The sequence below is a fragment of the Rhinoderma darwinii genome, chromosome 9, assembly GCF_050947455.1.
Source record: "Rhinoderma darwinii isolate aRhiDar2 chromosome 9, aRhiDar2.hap1, whole genome shotgun sequence".
Lineage (NCBI taxonomy): Eukaryota > Metazoa > Chordata > Amphibia > Anura > Rhinodermatidae > Rhinoderma > Rhinoderma darwinii.
The window spans coordinates 17,173,581-17,198,562 of record NC_134695.1 but is presented as its reverse complement, the minus strand read 5'-3'; the positions used below and the strand labels follow the sequence as shown (position 1 = coordinate 17,198,562).

Below are 24,982 nucleotides of genomic sequence, written 5' to 3'. Positions count from 1 at the left end.
TATGTACGATGCTAGGAGTCCCTGCCTCTCCGTGAAACTACTGTCCCATACTGTAATCATGTTTTCAGTACGGGACCGTTGTCCTGCAGCGAGGCAGGGACTCCTAGCATCGTACATAACTGATGCTAGGAGCCCGGCTCCCTGCACTGTGTTCGGTCCGGGACTTCCAGCCGAAATACGTTCCGTCCATTACGGACGTAACATGTTCGTGTGAATCCAGCCTAAGAGTACTATTGCAGCGTAAATGAATGGGGAGAAGTGTATGACACTGATTGGTCAGTGTCATACACTTTACAACGCCCACTTGGTCAAAAAGTAAATCACGCCCAGTTGGGCATTAAGGGCCTGTTTACATAACCGTTCGCTTTCCGTTCCGGGGTTCCGTCTGAGGTTTCCGTCGGGTGAACCACGGAAAGTGAAACTGAAACCACAGCTTCTGTTTCCATCACCATTGATATCAATGGTGACGTAAACATTGCTAATGGTTTCCGTTCGTCACCATTCCGGCAGGTTTACGGTTTTCCGACGGAATCCGTAGTGCAGTTGACTCCGCTATTGATTCAGTCGGTAAAACGGAAACCAACTGCAATGGTGACGAACTGAAACCATTAGCAATGTTTCCATCACCATTCATCTCAATGGTGACTGAAACGGAAGCTGTGGTTTCAGTTTCACTTTCCGTTGCGGGGTCCATCTGACTGAAACCTCAGACGGAACCCCGGAACGGAAAGCGAACGCTGATGTGAACAGGCCCTAAGAAATATTAGCATAAAGCTAAAATAGGTCATAACTGACAGAATGGCAAGCCTGGCAATTGCCAAGATATTATATCAAACGAGGAAATGCATTGCTAAACACTGGCTGGACGCGGAGCCACCAGGGATGAGGGAAATTGTAGGAATGTTGAACTATAATATCCTGATGGAGCATAAGATATTTTCTAAAAGGGGCACGGAAAAAAAATTTGAGAAACAATGGAGCAGATGGTTGGCCTGTCCTGAGGTGCTGTCACCTGAACTGAGCAGACTAAGGGCGAGAGTCGTCTGAGGACCTGGAGGTGATAGAGTCTGGAGCAAAGAAGGGGTGGTGGGGAAACTTGATAAGAGAAATGTGCTCTGACCAGGAATGGTACTAGAAACAGAGGGGGGCTGTGTGGGGAGGGGGGGAAGTTGGGGATTTCCTGATATGCTGTCACTATTGTATACGATGTTGGAAAATTGTAATGTGAATGTTAATGTGTTATTTCATTTCTGTGTTCGTATCAATAAAATTGGATTGATTTAAAAAAAAAAAAAATAGGTCATAACTGTCAAAGGATCGTTTTTCTAAATAAAAAGCATTACTGTCACCTACATTACAGCGCCGATCCACTTATGTACAAGATAGGCCACTTATAATGTGGTGACAGAGCCTCTTTAACTAATAACTAACAAAAGGATTGGGCGTGTTGTAATTAACCCCTTAGTGACCAGCCCATTTTAGGCCCTAATGACCAAGCTATTTTATTCGTTTTTCTATAGTCGCATTCAAAGAGCTATAGCTTTTTTATTTTTTCGTCTACATAGCTGTATGAGGACTTGTTTTTTGCGGGATTAGTTGTGCTTTTTAATGGCACCATTTTTGGGTACATATAATTTTTATATTAACTTTTATTAACCTTTTTGGGGGGGATTATAAAAAAAACCTGAAATTCCGCCATTGCTCTATGCGTTTTTAAATTGACGCCGTTCACTATGCGACGTAAATAACATGTTACCTTTATTCTATGGGTCGGTACGATTACGGCGATACCACATATGTAGAGTTTTTTTTATGTTTTACGACTTTTGCACAATAAAAACACTTTTGAACGAAAATTATTTGTTTTTGCATCGTCGCTTTCCAAGAGCCGTAATTTTTTTATTTTTCCATCAATGTAGTGATTTTTTGGGCTTGTTTTCTGCGGGACAAGACGTAGTTTTGAATGGTACTGTTTTGGGGTGCATGGGACTTATTGATTCATTTTTATTATGACTTTTTTGGGGGGCAATGGAAAAAAATTGCAATTTCGCCATGGTTTTTTGCGTTTTTTTTTTTACGGTGTTCACTTTGCGGTTTAAATTACCTATTAACTTTATTAATGGAGTCATTACGGTCGCGGCGATACCATATATGTGTACTTTTTTTTTTCTTTTACACTTTTACTAAATAAAACCACTTTTTCTGGAAAAAAATGTTTTTTTTTGTTTTTTTTTACTGTACTTTTTATTAATAATACATGCCCTCCCAAAAATCCACAAACAGATCAAACCTCCCCCTATGCGCCCGATTGTGTCAGGTATCGGCTCCATTTTAGAAAAATTATCTGAATGGTTGGATACAATACTACAGCCAATTGTACAACAAACACCAGCATTCTTAAGAGATACAAGAGACGTCTTATGCTCATTTCAATCAAAAATTTGGAAAAAAGAATACTCATGGCTCACTTGTGATGTAATATCATTATATACCTCAATCCCCCATCAGACAGCATACAGTGCCTTAGAATACCACCTAGCCAATCATAGCTCATATACAAAAACGTTTCAAGAATACATTTTACAAGTTTTGATGTTTCTTATGACCCATAACTATTTTCAGTTTAACAAACAATTTTACTTACAACTCAGCGGGGTCTCTATGGGAGCGAAATTTTCCCCATCTATAGCCAACCTAGTGATGGCATGGTGGGAGGAACACACCATTTTTTCCACCAATAATCCTTTTGGACACCAGATTGAATGGTATAAAAGATACATCGACGATTTACTGTTTATATGGATAGGAGAAGTCTCAACCATCACAAAATTTCTCGATTATATGAACGACAATGTTCACAATCTAAAATTTACCCATAGTTACAATAAAACTGACATTGTATATTTAGATCTAGAATTGAAAGGATCAGAAGGCCAAATAATTGAATCTAAATCCCATCGTAAACCGACCTCCGCAAACACCATCTTGCATGCAAACAGCAACCACTCGAAAAAAACAATCATAAATATCCCCGTAGGAGAAATGCATAGGGCGAGAAGAAACTGCAGTTCTGATAAACAATTTAATATTGAACAACAACAAATACACTCTAGATTAAAAACCAGAGGCTACTCAAACTGGTCACTTGATAGAGCCAACACCATTACTGCGAAATTAGAAAGAAACCATCTACTCCATGATTCCAAAAAATCCAGAGAACCTGACTATCTTACACCCACATTGATACTACAACAAAGCAACCAATTTTCTGAAATCAAACATATAATAAACAAATACTTACCCATTCTACTTGATGACGACAGCTTACACTCCATCCTCCAAGATGGAGTCAGAATAGTTGCACGGAAGGCTCCATCACTTGGTAGTTCCCTCTCTCCATCATTCTTTTCATCAGATGAGTTAAAAACGACCTGGCTAGAAAGTAAAGGCTTTTATAAATGCGGACATCATCCATGCAAAACCTGTACCTATGCTCACTCAAGCAAAACCTTTTCCAATGCAGACAACACGACCACTTTCATAGTGCAAAACTATATAAACTGTAATTCAACTGCGGTTATTTACATTATCGAATGCACAGAATGTAAATTAAAATATGTTGGATGCACAGGGAGAAAATTTAAAACCAGAGTTTTAGAGCACTTAAGCTATATCCGCAACCAAAACATTGTCAATATTTCCAACGCAGCAAAGCATTTTATATATCAACACAATAGAGCAACCAAATCTTTCCAATGCCAAGCAATTGAAAAAGTATATTTACCGAAAAGAGGGGGAGACCTACAACACAAAATCCATCAACGCGAAGCGTATTGGATCTTTATGTTAAACACACGTTTTCCCAACGGTCTCAATATAAGAAATGACTTGAGTCTTCATTACTAAATATTATTCTCAACGTGACCCCTATATAATATCAATACATACTCAATATCTGAATAAATGTTTCCAACCTTATTTTCTTTTACGCTCAGATATATAGTACTTTCATTCATGTACCATAGGACTTACATATCTCACAATCAATTCTTTGTATATCTTCTATACTAATAATATATTTAATTATATATTCATAAAATAATATGTTATTTAATGGTCAATATATATACAAGGGTTAAATAATTACAGTTTTCGTTTTTCCATTGCCCATATCATATATATATTAAATTCATTTCTTCTTGTCAAGAACCATACTACTACTATTTTTAATAATGTATCGTGCATGTTATAGATTTTGTGCATCGTTACATTTTTTATCAGTCATCACACCCAATATACACACCACTGCATCTATATATCTATTCCATCTTTGTCTCTCTCCATAATCTTGAATTCTCAAGATATTCCATACTTTTTCTTGTGATATCCATATCGCATACCGACCTTCTCAATAAAAGATAGACATCTCGATTGCATTATTACGACTGAGCCAACACTGTCAAACAAATAATGGTATTTAACATGTTTCTTGCTTATTCCCTATAACTGAATCCTGATACAAACAAAAATTCCTAGTTATACAAGGAAATCATATCCAAGTACATATGTTATAATTAGCCACTACACACAGCAAATAATATTCACATTCGTTTACTGCATTTACCTCCTAACTTGACTTCTGCTTTCAGCGGCTGCTATGTATCCGAATTGCGTTCCAAGGTTACTATGCACTGTGAAACGCAAACATAAACAATCACTCAGTGAACCCGAAGTCATGTCTACTGACAAATTAGAGCCAATGATATGTATACCTTTTTAAATAAAATCACGATGCATTAAGTCTCTTAAATTTGAATAATCCAACTTATCATATTATTATGATTCATCTTCGATTTCACTGCCGATCATGAAACACGTATACTATTTTAATTCTGTGAGGTTACGAAACAGTGACTCAGAGGAATGCAATTAAATTCATCAGTTACACCTGCAAACGGGGATATATATCCCAGTCAAACACATCAGAAGGTCAGCATCAGCCATGACTAAGGACGCGTGTAGCGTTTGAAACGCGTAGGCTTTACTTCAATACGGATATCTTCTCCTACACTACCAGGATTGCACACTTCTTCACATTTTTATCCTGGTGACTCTTTTCATTTTTAATCGAACAATTTTTTCATTAAACTTGGAACTTCGTTCCATTTTATTTAACAAATCCACGCTGGATCCAAATCCTCTTGTTTCTACTAATATTTATTTCACTTTGATGACTGATTTTATTAGTCCCACTAGGGGACTTTACTGTGCAATGTTCCGATCGCTGCTATAATGCTCTGGTATACTTCGTATACCAGAGCATTATTGCCTGTCAGTGTAAATCTGACAGGCAATCTGTTACGACGTGCCTCCGGCGCGTCCTAACAGGAATATGTCCAGGGCAGACCTGGGGGCTTTTATCAAGCCCCCGGCTGCCATGACACCCCATCGGAGACCCGCGATTTCATTCGCGGGCCGCCGATGGGTGACAGAGGGAGCGCACTCCCTCTGTAAACAAAGTTAAATGCCGCGGTCGCTATTGACGGCGGCATTTAACGGGTTAAACGGCCGCGATCGAAGTAAACTTCGATCGCGGGCGTTGGAGCAGGAGCTCAGCTGTCATCAGACAGCAGAGCCCCGGCTCCTGCCTGCACGGGAGACCCGTGCAGGACTTAGACTAGGCTGACGTGAAAAGGCGTCAGCCTAGCCTAAAGCCCATTAGTGAATCACGTGAAAAGGCGTATTGGTGGTCACTAAGGGGTTAAACCTATCTAACCCTTCTTTCCCCAACAACTGCCATACACGTTAGATGGTCGGCCTGTTCAGCTTTTTGACATCTAAGGTCTATGGCCACCTCAAGAGCTTATCTGCTTTGGGAGCAATTGTAGTAGTAATGGCGGCTGCCTGGGACCTTTTTCCTTTTATGTTTCCTTTCCTGGCTTTTTGATGTCTATTAGCCATCAGCCCCTGCTGTAATGATCTGATAATGCCGCTTCTATCTGTATGGTCAGTCCTTTTTAAACAGTGGTCATGTGAAAGATGACTGGCAACATACAAAACTATGTAGATGTGGTCACCATGATGTCTCCACTGAGGAGCGCTTGCTATTAGCACAGGTTCCTGGACTCGTGAGGGGGTGTAGGTGTGAGACTGCACATGCTGTGGAGGGTGTAGACTCTTAAATGTTTTTTCATACATACTGACTTTTTTTTTTTCCTGCAGACTCTGTACACATACCCTGATAACTGGAGGGCATACAAGCCCCTCATCGCTGCTCAGTATTCGGGGTTTCCCATCACTGTTGCTTCCTCTGCCCCAGAATTCCAGTTTGGCGTCACAAATAAAACACCTGAATTCCTGAGGAAGTTTCCTCTGGGGAAGGTGAGGATTTTAGAAATGTTTGTGTAATAGATAATGTGGAAGGAATAGTGCTCATGAGGCTACAGGACCATAAATGAAGCAAGGAGATCGAACGTGTCTTCTTCTGTTTTTTAGGTTCCAGCATTTGAAGGCAATGATGGTTTCTGTCTGTTTGAGAGCAGTGCCATCGCCCACTATGGTAAGACCTCAATTGTGTGGTTGAACATAATGTTCTATTGGTTTCAGTCACCATATCTTGTATATGTGTAACATATTATTATGTAACATACGTCTGCATTATTTCTTTCTCGCCACAAAAAAAATAATTAAAAATTTTCCCCAGTGGGTAATGATGAACTCCGTGGTACATCCCGCTTAGAACAGGCTCGGGTCCTTCAATGGGTCAGTTTCGCAGACAACCACATTGTCCCTCCGGCCAGTGCTTGGGTTTTCCCTACTCTGGGGATCATGCAGTTCAACAAGCAGGTATTTAATGTTTTTTCTTCTCCAGGCGTTTTGGAAAACGTGCCAATAATCCATTAGTTTTACAGGCTTGTATGCTAATGTAGTGAGCAATCTAGATACATACACTTCCAGGTGTGGCTCTAGTCTAACACCTTAAAGGGAATGTCGCTAGAAAAAAAATAAAAATAATATATATAATATATTTTTTTTCTTCAGTTAAACAGTTAGTATTTAAGTGATTAAACATTGTTTTAATTTTTTCACAAGTCAGGAAATATTATAAATTAGATTCTAATTTATAACATTTCCATGTGCTGGTCACTAGAGGGAGCAATTCCCAAAATCGCAGCATTGGCATGTGGTAAAGCAACCACATTGCTTTATGCTGCAAATTTGGTGTAGACACACACGCTGCCTTCGATCATACTCCTTGCGTCTTCGCTGCCTGGAACATATGTCCGGAAGTTGTCATCTTACCGTCCGGCCGCGGCTTCCGGTCCACATGAAAATGGCGCCGGATGTCGCTCTGCCGAAGACCTTCCTTTTGGACTGTGTGTGAGCGGCGCATGCGCTGTTCCCACAGACGTTGTACGCTATAGTGAATGGAACGGCTCCCGTTCGCATTCTCTATGGGGATGTATGTGCCGTATTCCATCTCTGTATGTGTCGTTAATCGACACATACAGAGATGAAAAAAAAATGGCAGCCCCCATAGTGAAGTAAAAGTAAGAAAAAAAGAAAAAGTAAAACACAAAATTAATTTTAATAACACACTAAAAGCAAATTCATATAAAAATATTTTTTTTCGCGACACCTTCCCTTTAATGGTCAACCTAGCACATTATGGGCTCCTCAGATGTGCCACTTCACATTAGTACACACACACACACACACACACACACACACACACACACACACACACACACACACTCTTTCTGTGCAATTGCAGCAACCTTTCCATTCTAATCTCCTTTATAGTCTTTGAGATACAGAGACCTTGATTGTTTCTGTATGATCTGTTTACAATAATGGTGGGTACACGTATGGCCAACTCTACTTGTCACCCCTGTTCTCCATACCCGTGATGATCCCATTAATTGAACTCTCATCGATCAAACATTTTACAGCAGGATTGGGCAGATCAATAACTATTTTACATTCTATTGTTGGAAAGTGACATTACACAGATGGAAAAGAGGAGCTATATAGGCCAGTGGCCTAGAACATCTAAATGGTGGTTACAGCTTTCATTTAACCATTTTCTAAAAACTACAACTAAAGTCTGAACAGAGTTCAACCGCTGAAAGCTACGCCTCCTGTTTGTGGCATCCTTCCCTCATTGTTTTTAACCTGAAATCCGTGTAAACTGCATGGAAAAAAATCTCAATCCTGGTTTTCTATAGAACCCCTTCTAAGAACACTTCCTGGGAGGGGGGAGCACCATCCTGCTGCGTATGAACCTATAGTTTTCTCTTTATTAGGCCACAGAACAAGCCAAGGAGGAGGTGAAACTTATCCTTGCTACCTTAGATGCTCGTCTTCAGACTCAAACATTCTTGGTTGGTGAGAGAGTCACACTAGCTGATGTTGCTGTTACGTGCTCGCTGCTGTGGCTGTACAAACAGGTAAATGTTACCTCAATCCTCCGATTTGATTCTACTCCCTTGATCGTACCCGTTTCTTCTCTGCACCCTTGCCAGCTGCAATGTTCAGCAGCTTGTGTGGGTGATTTTCAGAATCTGTTCTGATATCCTGAATTGCTTCCCACAGGTCTTGGATCCATCCTTCCTCCAGCCTTTTGGTAATGTCACAAGGTGGTTTGTGACATGTGTGAATCAACCCCAGTTCCGTGCAGTCTTGGGAGAGGTGAAACTTTGTGACAAGATGGCTCAGTTTGATGGTAAGTTTTTCTCTCAATGGCAAGAATAGAGCTTTGGAACCATATTCATTCAGGCGACTACCGTGTGAAATATCTCACACAGATTGCCACTGACGGCTGATGAGAAAGCATTTTAAATCTGATTTTTCAGTATCCTTTTAGGACTTCGGCGAGGGGGTAGCTACAAAAATAGCTGCCGTGGACTGAGGGTACCTATGATATAGTAGAAGTACTTAATGTCCGGAGTCTGCATTAGGCACTTTGTATGTTTGCTGGTAAAAACAAAGGTGGATCTCAAGATGAGCAGAAAGTGGGGCTGGGGTGTGAGTGACTTCTCTTTTTGGTAATGGTTTTCCTGTTTCTCTAATAGGATCTTCTCTTGTTTCTGGCAAACAAAAAAATTTATCCTTCATGGCTTGAGAAAATGTCTGCTGGATGCAGCATTGTTCCAAGCTTGCACTGTCCTTTCCGGTTTGCAATCAGGTCTGGGCTATTTTGCTGACCGCATTACTTATTAGAATATGGCCTGTTTGGTAATTAAGATATCTAATACACTATGATAGGGTTGTCACAATACATACTTTCAATGCAGGGGAACCTTTTTTGCGCACCTCCTATAATTAAAACAAATGGAAAATCCATGGGCGTGGTCTTAAAGAGGCTCTGTCACCAGATTTTGCAACCCCTATCTGCTATTGCAGCAGATAGGCGCTGCAATGTAGATTACAGTAACGTTTTTATTTTTAAAAAACGAGCATTTTTGGCCAAGTTATGACCATTTTTGTAGTTATGCAAATGAGGCTTGCAAAAGTCCAAGTGGGCGTGTATTATGTGCGTACATCGGGGCGTTTTTAATACTTTTACTAGCTGGGCGTTCTGATGAGAAGTATCATCCACTTCTCTTCAGAACGCCCAGCTTCTGCCAGATCACGCGGTGACGTCACTCACAGGTCCTGCATCGTGTCAGACGAGCGAGGACACATCGGCACCAGAGGCTACAGTTGATTCTGCAGCAGCATCAGCGTTTGCAGGTAAGTAGCTACATCGACTTACCTGCTAACGCCGATGCTGCTGCAGAATCAACTGAAGCCTCTGGTGCCGATGTGTCCTCGCTCGTCTGACACGATGCAGGACCTGTGAGTGACGTCACAGCGTGATCTGGCAGAAGCTGGGCGTTCTGAAGAGAAGTGGATGATACTTCTCATCAGAACGCCCAGCTAGTAAAAGTAGTAAAACCGCCCCGATGTACGCACATAATACACGCCCACTTGGACTTTTACTTTTAAACACACCCACTTGGACTTTTGCAAGCCTCATTTGCATAACTACAAAAATGCTCGTTTTTTTAAAATAAAAATGTTACTGTAATCTACATTGCAGCGCCTATCTGCTGCAATAGCAGATAGGGGTTGCAAAATCTGGTGACAGAGCCTCTTTAAAGGGCTTGTCCTGGATTAGAAAAAAAGCTCTGCCCTCCCCAGAACCACTGTCATGCCTTCTGAGGCCACATGCACACGACTGTGTCTATAATCACGGTCCGTGATTACAGGCACGGCCGGCTGCGGACAGTCATCCACATTTGTGTACCATGCTCCCAAAGTATGGGTGCACAGTCGGTAAAAAAAAATAGGTCGTGTCCTTTTCTTTTACGGAAGGTTTCTACGCCACTGACTCCTTCCTGTAAATTTACGGAAAGGTGGTCGTCGGCCCTAGAGATGAATGGGTCTGTAATTACGGATTAAATCTACGGTCGTGTGCGTGGGGCCTTAGGCTGTGTCTAGTAATGCTGTTCAGACCTATTCACTGACATGCGGATCAGCTGTAATACCAGGCACATCCCATGGACAGGCGTGGCACTGTTCCTGCTAGAAAACTTTTTTTTTTTTTTTTAATTCTAACATGGACAACCCTTGTAATGTTTCACTAGACCATGTTCTTACACTAGCCCCCATAGATTCTACCATGGGTAAAGGCAGCTCTTATTTGACTATATGCTGTCAGACAAGTGACACATAACATCTCTGCAAATAATTGTACCCCTTAAACTGGTATTTATTGGGGTGCTTTTTTTTATTTTTTATTTTTTTCCACTAGCTAAGAAGTTTGCAGAACTGCAACCTAAGAAAGAGACCCCCAAGAAAGAGAAACCCGCAAAAGAGCACAAAAGAGAGGAGGAGAAGAAGCCCGCGCCTGCCCCAGCACCAGATGCAGAGGACGATCTTGATGAGTCTGAAAAAGCTCTTGCAGCGGAGCCAAAGTCAAAGGATCCCTATGCTCACCTCCCGAAGAGGTATGAGTCTTTGATTACTCCTCAGTCTACCAATCCTGGTGTTGTGCTTCCATATGTACTCATCTATTCTTCCCTGTTCACACGTGGCAGCTTTTTTTTGTAAAAATTTCTGCTGAAAATCTGTTTCATAAGTGTGAATACGGGTGTTTCTGCAGCATGTGCAGAAATGTCTACTATAAATCTACCATATGAAAACCAATAGGAGCTTTCATTTGTTGTAGATCAGCATATTTGCCAGATAATGACCCACACTTTGGAGAGATTAGTTGGGGAGATATTTGCTAAATTAAAAGGTGCATGCTTGGAGTATTTCCATCAGACATATATGGGTCCCCTGTCCCTGCCTGGTTAGATGGCTGCTGGCCGCCACATCCAGGTGGCGGGGAGTAGGTGCAGAGGCGGTCAGGGTTCTGAAAATAGCTGTGCTCAAACTGCTTTTTCCAGGATCTCTGCCACTTCTGCACGGATTCCTTGTCTTGATGCGGTGGCCATATTACCAGGTGGGGATGTGGCCGGAGCATCCCGATCGCGTGATGGGTGCAGGCATCGGAGCTCGGGCCCGCATCTTAAACATTTATGGCATATACTATGAATATGGCATAAATGTCTGAGATGGGAATACACTTTTAATAAACTACATTTTGCATTTGTCCTAAACTATGACTCCTGGGAGGTGGTGCCGACTCTTCTCGTCCCTTTTTAAAAATTTGTTAGTGTAATAGTCAGAATTTCTTAAACCTACATTTTAGGCCAAAAACTGGCACCGCTACTTCACTGTGTATTTACGGTCTCTAAGATTTAAAAAATGTCTGCCTGCCTCTGAGATGTTGATGATGCTGATGTAGGTAAAAGTACTTAATGGGTAGGGAGACACGGCAGATAAGCTGCGATAAAGTACGCAGCGTATCTGTCCTGGAAACCGCAGAGAATTCCGCCCGAAAAACCACACCAAACTGGTGCAGTTTCAGTCCGAATGTATACTGCAGGAACAAAAATTACACTTGCCACGTGGGCATTGTCATGGTGACACGTCCCTATGCTCGGAGTACAGCCTGACCTCATGGAATGATACTAGTCCATGTGACTGCTGCAGCAGTCACATGTGATGAAACATCCTCCTGGGTGGCACTCAGAAACACGATCCTCTGTTCTATGACGTTGACCGGGGCTAAGTAAGTTGGTTTTTTTTTATTCCAATTTTTTCTCCATCTGCAATTTTTAGGCTGGATTCACATGAGCATGTTCGGTCCGTAAAGGACGGAATGTATTTCGGCCGCAAGTCCTGGACCCAACCTACTGCAGGGAGCCGGGCTCCTAGTATCATAGTTATGCAGTTCAATGGGGAAGCAGTGACGAGACGGCGGGGCGGAGATTCCTCCCGCAGCTCGGCACGGCGGCGCCACTAAAGAATAGATTCTATTATTCTGTTAAACAGAATCGTGAGTCCTTGAGGGCGAATTAATCAAATTAATTCTATTCGCCAAGCCCTAATCCCATGTGTGCTACTGGACTGAAACACAGGGTGCTGGAGCAAAGGAGCACCTAGAGGATTTTGTGGCCTCCTTTTTATATTCGTATATATTTTAGGCACAGTGTCCGGTTTGAAGAGCTCTTGCGGTGCCAAAACAGTGGAAATCCCCAGAAAGGGACCCCATTCGGGAGATTAAACCCCCTCAAGGAATTTAGGGGTGTAGTGAGCATTTTGGCCCCTCAGGTGTTTTGCGGAAATTATTGCAATTACGCAGTGAAAATGAAATCTACGTTTTTTTTTTCAAAGAAAATGTAGGTTTAGCTAATTTTATTTTTTCATTTCCACAAGGAGAAAAAGCACAACAACATTTGTAAAGCAATTTCTCCCGAGAAACAATACCCCACGTGTGGTCATAAACGACTTTTTGGATACATGGTAGGGCTCAGAAGGGAAGGAGCACCAATTGAATTTTGGAATGGTTTCTCGGTGCCATGTCACATTTGCTGAACCCCTGTAGTACTAGCTTAGTGGAAACACCCCAAAAGTGATTCCATTTGGGAAACTACACCCCTTGAGGAATTGTCTAGGGGTGTAGTGAGAATTTTGACCCCCAAAATTATTTTTTGCTGAATTAGAATTAAGCCATGAAAAATGTATTTTTTCACCAATAACTTGTAGTTTTAGATCAACACTTTTCATTTTTACAAGGAATAAAGAAGCACCCCAACATTTGTAAGCAATTTCTCCCGAGTATGGTAATACCCCATATTTGGTTATAAACTGCTGTTTAGACATATGGGAGTGTTCAGAAGAAAAGGAGTGGTATTTGACTTTTGGAGCGTAGATTTTGCTGTAATAGTTTGCAGACGCCATGTCTCATTCTCAAAACCCATGAGGGTTTAAAAAAAAATTAAGTGACCCCCCCCCCCCTTTTATAAACTATACCCTAAATGCACTTGTCAAGGGGTGCAGTGCGAACTTGGACTCCCCTAGGTGTTTTTCAGAAATTAATACGCAGTGGATGATTCAAAGTGAAAATTGCAATTTTTGCACTGATATGCCATTTCATCGTATAATATGTTGTGCCCAGCTTGTGCCACTGGAGAATTCTATCCCCATAAATTGTTAAATGGGTTCTCCCAGGTATAGTAATGCCTTACTTGTGGATGTGTTATCCTGCTTGGGCACACTGTAGGGCTAAGAAGGGAAGGAGTGCCTTTTGGCGCATGGATTTTGCTTGGTAGTAGTTTTGAGTATTACTGGTATTTCAGTTTGTGTGGACATACGTAATCTGTGCATAGTACATCAGGGCATAATAAGAGGGTATAATAATGGAGTAAATAATACAATTATCCATAGATGTGTGTGACGCTGTGAAGCAATTTATGCACAGGCCAGTGTCGTACTGATGAGGGGAATTTGAAAGAATACAGTTTATGGAACACTCTGTGCCTTCTGGGGACCTTTTTCTCTTTTGTAGTTTGGGAAATTTTGCTGGGAAAGTCTTGTGCTGGTATAACATGGTGCCCTCTCTTCCAGCAGATGTGATTTCCCTTCCTGGTTCCTAAATGCTATAGCCCTGAAACTGAAGGAATGTTCCCCTCCGGCCTGCACTTTGGGATGTTTTTTTAATCCCCGTATTACTAGTGTCATAACTTTTTTTTTATTTTTCGGTTAATGGAGCTGTTTGCAGGCTTTTTTGCGAGACAAGCTGTAGATTTTTTTGGTATCCTTTTGGGACACCTACGACTTTTTTTATCGTATTTACCAAAAACAAGCAATTCTGGATGTATTTTTTTTTCGGCATTCCCCGTGCGCCATACATTACATGTTAACTTTATTCTGTGGGTCGATACGATTACGGCGCTTTTGTTTATTGCAGCTTTTGCCCAATAAAATCACTTACATTTTTACAAATTATTTTCTGTGCTGCCATATTCTAAGTCACAACTTTTTTTTTTTTTGCTTGGAGAAAGCTGTGGAGTTTTATTTGTATTTTACTTATTTTTTTTCGAGACAGGTTGTCGTTTTTATTGGCACTATTTTTGAGTAAGGGCTCGTTTACACGAGCGTAATATACGTCCGTGCAACGCGCGTGATTTTCACGTGTCGTACGGACCTATGTTAGTCTATGGGGCAGTGCAGACAGTCCGTGATTTTTGCGCAGCGTAAGTCCGCTGCGAAAAACTCACGACATGTTTTATATTTGTGCGTTGTTCGCACATCACGCACCCATTGAAGTCAATGGGTGCGTGAAAATCACGCATGCCTCACGGAAGCACTTCCGTGGGACGCGCGTGATTCGCGCAACAGCTGTCAAACGATGAATGTAAACAGAAAAGCACCACGCGCTTTTCTGTTTACAAACATCCAAACTGAGTGTCATAATGATGGCGGCTGCGCGAAAATCACGCAGCCACCCATCACACGGAGCTGTTAAGTGCCTTTTGCGCACGCAAAACGGCACGTTTTTTTGCGTGCGCAAAACGCACACGCTCTTGTATACCCGGCCTGTTACTTTTTTGATCACTTTTTATCACATTTTTTTTTTGAGGTGACTTTTTTTTTTTTTTTTTTAATACGGTGTTCACCGTGCAGGATATTTTAAAGATGTTATAAATAGCCTTATAGATTGGGTCGTGACGGACGCAGCGATACCAATTATGTATAGTTTTTTGTTTTTTTTCCTATAATTGACTTATGGGTAAAAAAGGCAGTTTGGCTTTTTAACTCGAAACTTGTGTGTTTTTTTACAACCTTTTTTATTAACGTTTTTCACTTGTCCCACTAGGGGACTTGAAGGCCTGATTCCTTGATCGCTGCTCTAATACACAGCACTACATACGTAGTGAAGTATGTTAGAGCTGTCAGTTATTTACTCTCGGCAAGCCTATGAGGAGCCGTCTGAGGTGGGTCCTCATCGGTTTCCGTACAAGACAGACACTGAGGCCATCATTTGGCCTACATTTGCCATAGCAGCCCAGCGATTGCGTTGCCGGTCAGGTAAAAACCCCTCAGATGCTGCGCTCTATTGAGCGCAGCATCTGAGGGGTTAATTGGCCGGATCGGAGAATAGCTCCGGTCCTGACCGTTACAGGAGGGTATATAATACAGCGGTTACGCCGTGGTGATGGTGCAGACTCCGCTTCTGAGCCTGCACCACCACCCGACCTAACTGTACTGCTGTCTGCGGGAACACCTTCCCAACAGCGGCGTGTATATACAGCGGATGTCGGGAAGGGGTTAGTAGTTTGCATACTTGTAAAATATGAGGCAGCTGTTAGAGGGCTCACAAGCTTGCTATATTACATGCTGCTGAGGATGTTATTATATTAACCACTTCCTGGCCGCTCACTGTAAATTGAATTCATGTTTTTTGTTAACGGTGATCGGGTGGCGCTGACACCCAGATCGCGCTGTTAACATCTGCCTCTGGTCCCGGACACATGATCTGGTCCTGATTGGTTCAGGTCCTGATCATGTGACATTGCAGGGAAAGTTTGTAGCAAGAAACTTTCCCGGCATCGATTGTGGGTGTTTCCGCTCTTTTGTCATGGCATCCGGAGGCCATACAATGACCTCTGGTACTGCCATGCATGGAAACCTATGAGTGACTGTCAGCGTCACGCTGACCATTATAATACATTACATAGGTAGTGTAATGTATTATAGCAGCGATCACTGCTGCAGGTCTTCAAGTCTCATAGTGGGACAAAACAAAAAAAGTAAAATAAAGTTTTATAAATTAAAAAAAACAAAAAACTGGCTTTTTGTTCCTATAAGAAGTCTTTTGATTAGAAGGGAAAAAAATGAAGCTGTTAAAAAAAAAAAAAAAAAAGACCTATTTGGTATCACCGCGTTCATAAAGACCCAAACTATAGTGGGTTTTTTTTCGCACGGTGAACACTGCAAAAAATAAATACCAGAATTGCTATTTTTGGTCACCACCCCTCATAAAATATGATCAAAAAGTAATTTCCCCTGAAATAGTACCAAAAAAACTACAAGAGTCCCGCCAAAAGCTAGCACTTACAGGTTTTTTTTGACTGAAAAATAAGTTACGGCTTTCAGAATATGCAACAAATAAAAAAACTATACATCTTGTATCGCCGTAATCGTATCAACTCGCAGAATAAAGTAAAATTGTTATTTTATAGCGCAAGGTGAGCAAAGTAAAAAAAAAAAAGCATTTAAGACTCCAAACTATTTTGGCTTTTTTTTTTTTGTCACCTTAGCGCGCAATTTTTTTAAGTGATCAAAAAGGTGTATGGACCAAAAATTGGTACCAATAAAAACTACAGCTCGTCTTGCCAATAATAAACCCTCACAGCGCTCAATCGACCAAAATATAAAGTTATGGCTCTCAGAATGTCACAAAACAATGTGTTTTTTTTTTTTTAACAGTATTTTTTTTTCTTTGTAAAAGTAGTAAAATATAAACGCCTATATAATTTGGTATCACTGTAATCGTATTCAGCCGCAGAATAAAGTTAAGTTGTTGTTTTTAACGCACGGTGAAAGTCGTAAAAAACAAAACCCAAAAAACAATGGCGGAATCGCGGTTTTCTTTCCTATTTCAGCCAGCAAAGAATATTTCCGGTTTCCCAGTACGTTATATGGTTCTTTAAATCAGGTCGCTAGAATCTACAAATCGTCCAACAAAATTATACCCTTACACGACTCTATTGACGGAAAAATAAAAAAAGCTATGGCTCTTGGAAGGTGGGGAGTGAAAAACTAAAATGGAAAAGCAAAAAAGGATCCGTCTTGAAAGGGATCAATTAATTTCTAATGAAAAACCACATGTGGGGTATTGCCGTAATTGGGAGATATTGCTTTACAAACTATTGGGGTGCTATTTCTCGATCGTTTGCGAAACAGAAAAATGCAACATTTTAGTGGAAAAAAATTCTGATCTACATTTTCACGGCCGAATTCCACTTAATTCTGCAAAAAACCTGTGGGGTCAGAATGCTAACTATACTTCTAGAAAAATTCCTTCAGGTGTGTAGTTTCCAAAATGGGGCAATTTATTTTTTATTTTATTTATTCCCCCCCCCCCCCCCCCCCCACTGTTTTGGCACCACAAGACCTCTTCAAACCGAACATGGTGCCTAAAATATATTCTAGAAAAAGAGGCCTGAAAATCCACTAGGTGCTTCTGAGGCCTGTGTTTCAGTCTAACACACCAGGGCCACATGTGGGATATTTCGAAAAACTGCAGAATCTGGACAATCAATATTGAGTTGCGTTTCTCTGGTAAAACTTTGTTACACAAAAAATTGTATTACAAATGAATTTCGGCAAAAAAAAAATATTTTATAAATTTCACCTCTACTATGCTTCAATTGCTGTGAAATGCTTAAAGGGTTAAGCTTTCTGAATGCTGTTTTAAATACGTTCAGGGGTGCAGTTTTTAAAATGGGGCAAGTTATGGGGGTTTCTAATATATAGGCCCCTCAAAGCCACTTCTGAATTGGGAATGTTAATTAGTAACTTTTTTTTTTGGTGTGGTGTTACTATCTATCTTACAAGCATATACATTTAAATTTAGAAAAATGCTAATTTTCTTTTTGTTTTTTAAAAATAAATCCTGAATTTATTGACAAGATTTTTCCACTAACATAGTACAATGTCATGAGAAAACAATCCCAGAATCGCTTGGATATGTAGTCATTCCAAAGTTATTACCACATAGACTATTTTTTCAGATCTGACATGTTACTGTGTCCACAAGGCCAAAACAGGCTGTGTCCTGAAGGGGTTAAGGGAGTTTTTCAACCCCATTTTGGTTTGATTTAGAGTATCCTTGGTGTATGAAAATGACAATTGGGTTGTTTTAAAACCTTTTCCTTGAAGGGAATAAGCGATCGTGAGAGGTGTGCTGCGCTACCTCGACTAGTATACAGCATCAGAGAAGAACCTATTTTGACCGATCTTGTTAGGGGCCGTTCACATGTGTCTGGCGTCCACTTCAATTTACTTCCGGCCTGTTGAAGAAAAGCCGGAGGCAAACTGATGCTAGAACTGATCCCATAGCTTTCTATGGGATCTGTTCTGGCACGGGGCACAAGTTTTGGCGCCAGACCTCCCTGGGAGCCGGATCTAAAAACGTTACCTGCAGCGGTTTTTGTTCCAGCTCCCAGGGAGGTCTGGCGCCGTATCATATCTGTTTTTAATGGTGGCCGGATGAACGCTGGGTGCTGCCACATCCACCTTCCGGCAGCAACCGGTGGGAAGGTGGATGTGAAACAGGAGTGGAATCCCTGGTCATAGCATTACTGGGGATTCCGCTCCAGGCGGAGACCTTGACAACTACCCTCTCACTCAGGGCCAACCTTAGGGGTGTGCGACCTGTGCCATTGCACATGTCTCTTCACCACAGCAGGTGGAAGGGAGTTCTGTGCTGGCTCCCTTCCCCTGCTTGTTTCAGAAGTGCCTGGGCCCGGTGACTCAGCAGTCGCCTTTCTGCCCGGCCGCTTCACTCAGTGGCGTCGCTACCGCTGTAGCAGCCATAGCCGCTGCTAGCGGCGACAACAGGCATGAGGGCGCCCGTCGGGTCAGGGGACGGAACCCCGCGGCGCCGCTAGCAGCCGCTGCTACAGCGGTGGGGACGCCGTTATAGCAGAGTAGGGAGGCATCTCCCTGTTCTATCTACTAGCACCACTGTAGCTCCCTGAAGGAGTGGAATTCCTGTGTGGCCAGGGATTCAGCTCCTGGACTGAGCTTGATGTCTCTGTCCATATGTGGACAGTGACATCAGAGGCAACTCCTGAAGCAGAATCCCGGTACACAGCGTTGCCGACTCTATAACCGGGGATTCCACTCCCAAGATAAGCCAGTGATGTCACTGTCCGTTAATGAACACCCGACGACAGGGGCTTCTGGAGTGGAAGCCTCGGTCACAGTGTCGGCAACGCTGTAATTCCGCTTCAGGAGTTGCCCCTGATGTCACTGTCCATATACGGACAGACATCAAGCGAAGCGCTTCAGGAGCGGAATCCCCAGCGAAAGGGGGATCTCGCTCCTTCGGGGAGCTACAGTGGCGCTACCTACAGGAAGGGGGGGGGGGGTGCTACCTATAAGGGTGCTGGGGCCTGTGTGGCGCTGCCTACAACCCTGTTGTGTGAATCCCTGCGTGGTGTGGGTAGGAGATGCAGGGTGGTATTGGGTAGCTGTAAGGGTATGTTCACACGCTTAACAAAAAACGTCTGAAAATACAGAGCTGTTTTCAAGGGAAAACAGCTCCCTGATTTTTAGCATTTTTATTTTTAGCAACTTGTGTTTTTCACGGCCGTTTTTGGAGCTGTTTTTCTATGGAGTCAATGAAAAACTGCTCAAGAAGCGATATGCACTTTCTACGGGGTGTGTTTTTATGTGCCGTTTTCAATACGGCCATGTAAAAAAAACGCCCCGTCGGAACAGAACACCGTTTTTCCCCATTGAAAGCAATGGGCCGATGTTTGCAATTTTTATTTATTTTTATTATTTTTATTTTTTTCAGCCGTTTACGGCCCGAAAAAGACGTTTTTGGCACCTTTAGCGTATGTTCACACTATCTACTCACTGAAGTTAGGGCTAGTGTTTGGCATATTTTCAGGCTCCCATGGCTGCTTCGAAGATTTGGTCTGAGGTCAGTGGACAGCAGCTGCCTTCTGGGCTCTCTCTTGGCGCCGGCCTTGGCGCTGTGCTGAATGACACACGTGACATTACAATGTGTCAGACTTCAGTGTAGCGCCAAGGCTGGAGCAGAGAAGGAGAGCCCTGACATGGTACACAAGTATCTACTTTATCATGTATCCATGTAGTCAACTACGCTATTGCTTCCGGCAAAGCTACTGATCCGGTGCACAGAAGAGACTAACGGAAACCACGGGCACCGGCTACGTCACCATTGATTTCAATGGTGACTGAGACGGAAACCTCCGGTTTCCGTCGGTGTCAGTTTGTGTCTGCTCAGGGTCCCGTTCTGACGGAAACATACGACGGAATGTCCGAACGAGACCCCAACGCAGATTTGAACAGAGCCTAAGTTTAGTGGTCATATACTGTCTGTATAATCTTCCTCAACCATTGTTGTCTTGCTTTCCAGTTCCTTCATTATGGATGAATTTAAAAGAAAATACTCTAATGAAGACACACTTTCTGTGGCTCTGCCTTATTTTTGGGAGCATTTTGATAAGGAGGGCTGGTCCATCTGGTACTCTGAGTACCGTTTCCCTAATGAACTCACTCAGCCGTTCATGAGCTGCAACCTCATTACAGGTATGTGACTGATGGGTGTGTGTTGGATTTGGAAGCCCTAAGGCTGAGTTCACTTGGCGTTTTTTGCAGGCAGAAAATTCTGCCTCAAAATTCAGTTTGGAATTTTGAGGCAGATTTTGATCTGCCTGCACGCCGTTTGCTGCGATTTTTCGCAGCGTTTTTTGCTTGCGCCCATTGAGCGCCGCGGGCAAAAACACAACGAAATACGCATTCTCTGCCTCCCATTGATGTCAATGGGAGATCAGAGGCATAAACGGCCGAAGATAACGCATGTCTCTTTTTCACCGCTAACTTTTTTACGGTTTTGCGAGGGAAAAAAAATAGCTTTTTTTGGCGCGTTTTCCAATGCGGTTTCCGTGTCAAATGTGTCAAACTCCATGTGAACAGGGCCTTATATCCTCAAGATGTTGCCTTTCCAGCTATTGTGTAAAAATTGGATTCTTCACTCTTGCAAGCACTCTGGAGGCTAGTATTGGTTTGATCTGTGTATAGTAACCAAACTGGCTGGACATTGGTGCTTTCTTGGCAATACGCAACAGATTCATGTCCGCTGTCTCTTGTTAGGCCCTGGAAAAATCTGCTCCGGTTTTTAAGTGGTTTTGCACCACACGCGTTCTTTGCCGCTTTTTTTTGAGGCTTTTTTTTTTTTTTAAGCTATCTCCAACAGAAAGATGGAATAACCACGAGCGTTTTTGTTTTTTGTTTTGTTTTTTTTGCCGAAAAATCGCTGCAAAAAAGGCGTCAAATGCGTTTATTTCCATCTCCCCATTGATTTCAATGGGGTTTTTGAGGTGGAAAACGCCTGAAGTTAAAGCATGTCGTGGCTTTTTCGGCGCGACCATTTTTTTTTGCTCGCGGTAAAAAAAACTCCTCCCCTCTTCCATTTAAATGAATAGGATTCAATTTCAGCGTTTTTTTTGCCACGGCTCTTGCGGAAAAAAACGCGGCAAAAAACTCAGTGTGAACAGGGCCTTAAAGGGGTTTTCCAGCTGGATCAATAAATGATCTGCGGGGGTCCGACACCCGGGCCCCGCACAGATCAGCAGGTTCGGCGCCTCCATGCATTGGACGTACAAGCCGGAAGCAGTTATCTCCGGTCATGGAATAGCGACCGAGCTGCAGTACTGCAGCTCTGCTCCTATTGAAGTGAATAGGAGCAGACCTGCAGTTCTGTAGCACGGACGCTATCTACGGAGCCAACTGCTTCCGGGCTCCGTCCATAGCATTATGTGCCACAACATCCGGTGCCCGCAGGCCACCAGAGCAGCTAATTGGTCCGGGTGTCTGACCCGCACCGATGTACTGATGACCTATCCACCAGAAAGATCATCAGAAGTTGGACAACCCCTTTAACATGCACCAACAGTTTGTTTTCATAGAATGTGTCAGCTGCTGCTAACTCGGGGTGTCAGATCCAATCTCCCCTAGTAATAGTTGTACAAATTCAACTTGTCATATCATTGTTCCTTTTTGAGTTGTGTCCAGGTGGCTGATGCACATGACTTCATGGTGTACCCAAAGTTTTAATCACATGAGCAGTGCAATTCCAGAGGCTCTCTGCTGCCTGCTTTTAAAGGGTTGCTGGTTTTTCATGTTATAGCAAGCAAAGGCTTCAGCGGTACTCTAGAAGAGCACACTGTAGGATCTCTGGAATGGGGCAATTCATGAAAGGGGTATGTGGAGCTGCAGGGATTTGGTCTAAATTTAGTTTCTGGCATAATTCTCAAAATAACAAGAAGTTATAATTATGGATGCAAACTGAATTATTTGCTAGTCTGCTAAACAAATGTTTTTGTATAATACATGGATCTAAAGATCACCGCTCCTGGATTCTATTCTGAGCAGGTGCTCCCCAATCACTCAAGTAAACGCAGCATTATTGATTCTGCTTGTATCGGTCGCCCAAAAGTGTAGGGATGCTTTAACCATTTCCCGCAAAATTACGGGTCTTGTACGTCGGCATTGCAAGTAACTTAACGCAATCTGACGTACCAGGAGCTATGCTCGCTTCATCTTCTGTGGGTGTCAGCTGACATTCCACTGCAACGGTGGCAATCGGCTACCGTCGATCGCCGCCGTCTAACCCCTTCAATGCAGCGGTCAATGGCGTCCACCGCATTGAAGTAGTTGACAGAGGGAGGGGGCTCCCTCTACCCCACCGCCTCCCCCGAGCGATCGCTGGTGTCGATGGTTGCTATGGCAACTGGGAAGCCCAGCAACGGCTTCCTGGTTGGCCAGGTACAGAAGCCAATTAGGTCCTGCTTAAGGCAGGACCTAATGGGCTAACTGTCGGTTGGAAAATGAGTTACAATACACTGCACTACATAAGTAGTGTATTGTACCGGGGATCAGAAGATCAGATCTTCAAATCCCCTAGTAAGTGGGGAAAAAAGTAGGAAAAAATAATAAAGCTTTTTTATTTATTTCTCAAACATTGTTTTTCTTTTTACTTAAAAAGAAAAAAAATCATCGCACCTGATAAAGTCCTTTTTATAATTAGAAAAATATGAAAAAAAACTACATGATACATACTGGCACGTTTGGAACTACCTGAACTATAAAAATATCACGTTCTTTTTACTGCACTGTGAACACAGTAAAGAAAAATAAACTATTTTATGGTTTGTCACCTTGTCTCAGAAAAAAATGTCAAGTGATCAGAAAGTCGCAAGTACCCCAAAATGGTACCCAGAAAAACTACAGTTCGTCATGTAAAAAACAAGCCTTCCCACAACTATATCAACTGAAAAATAAAGTTATGGCTGTCTGAAAATGGTGACACTAAAACGTGATTTTTATTTTTAGAAAGAGAATTTTTATTGTGGGGAAAGTAGTAAAAAAGTAAATTGGGTGTCGCTGTAATGTTATCGACCCACAGAATAAATTTAACATGTTTATACTATATGGTGAAGATGAGGCAATACTGGGAGTGCAGATATTTTGTACAATACCCAAAAACCCGGCCTGTGTATAAAGGATTGGTTCAAAGTGTACCACCCCAATCCATGGAGTATTAATTTTATTATTCATTCACCCCATTATTAAATCATCCTATTATGCCCTGCTGTACTCCGCCCAGCTTACATATGCCCTGATGTACTGCGCCCAATACCCTAATGTACTCTGCCCAGCTTACATATACTCTGATGTACTCCGCCCAATACCCTAATGTACTCTGCCCAGCTTACATATACTCTGATGTACTCCGCCCAATACCCTAATGTACTCTGCCCAGCTTACATATACCCTGATGTACTCTGCCCAGCTTGCATGTACCCTGGTGTACTCTGCCCAGCTTGCATGTACCCTGGTGTGCTCTGCCAAGCTTGCATGTACCCTGGTGTACTCTGCCCAGCTTGCATGTACCCTGGTGTGCTCTGCCCAGCTCTGTCCACTGTTTTGGCCCCATAAGACCTCTTTAAACATGACATGGTGTCTAAAATATATTCTAATAAAAAGGCCCCAAAATCCTTGTCCCTAATGCCAGAACAGGCTGTCCTGAGGAGGGTTAAATGGGTTTTATATAAATAAAAGCTTAAATCCGTCACATTTCTTATGCCCTGCGTTAGGGCTGCATAAACAACCAACAGAAGTCAGAAAAATTTACGATCCAATGGCCGATTTTTATATTTGTACAGAAGGATTGACTTTGAAATATGTTTTGCATTTATTTTTTTACTACCTTTTACAAAAAAATTTTTTTAGACACCCTGACCAAAACATACCGCCCTTGTCTAACCGCTTAGATTACACATTCATTAAAAGTTGTGCACAGGGGCCTCCTTTTAAAGCAATGCAGCCTGTCCTATTGAAAAAAAATAAAATATATATATATATATATATATATATATATAATTTTATTTTGATTGACTTGGAGGCTCATGATGTATCTGTAGGTTAAACCACAGACAAGGTTGAATGAAGGGACAAGCTGCTGGCTTTCTTAACCCCCTTCTCGCTCCACAACGTACTATTCCATCATGGTAAGTGCATAGTTCGCGCTCAGTGACTGAAAAGTATGTCGCGGGAGGAACGGCCATATCGGCCGGCAACCCGACACATACAGGAGCTGTGACAACTGTCTCGTACAGCAGTTGTCGCAGCTCCTTTAGCGGGGACCAATCGTGGTGTCCCCACTGACTAACCCCTTAGAAGCCACGTTCAATAGCAATTGCGGCTTCTTGGGGCTTAAACCACCATCGACGGCCCGCTACGTATCCTGTAGCGGGCGGCAATGGTTGCTATGGCAACT

General features: G+C 42.4%; 1 protein-coding gene across 1 annotated transcript in view; it reads left to right on the top strand.

Annotated features, from left to right (window-relative positions):
- Nucleotides 1-24,982, top strand: part of EEF1G (eukaryotic translation elongation factor 1 gamma) — a 37,447-nt gene that overhangs the window by 2,910 nt on the left and 9,555 nt on the right. Inside the window, exons 2-8 of the mRNA XM_075837312.1 lie at nt 6,223-6,381; nt 6,496-6,559; nt 6,704-6,846; nt 8,307-8,450; nt 8,596-8,725; nt 10,799-10,994; nt 20,558-20,730. Of these exons, the coding sequence (XP_075693427.1) occupies nt 6,223-6,381; nt 6,496-6,559; nt 6,704-6,846; nt 8,307-8,450; nt 8,596-8,725; nt 10,799-10,994; nt 20,558-20,730 (1,009 nt within the window). The remainder of the gene's footprint in view (nt 1-6,222; nt 6,382-6,495; nt 6,560-6,703; nt 6,847-8,306; nt 8,451-8,595; nt 8,726-10,798; nt 10,995-20,557; nt 20,731-24,982) is intronic.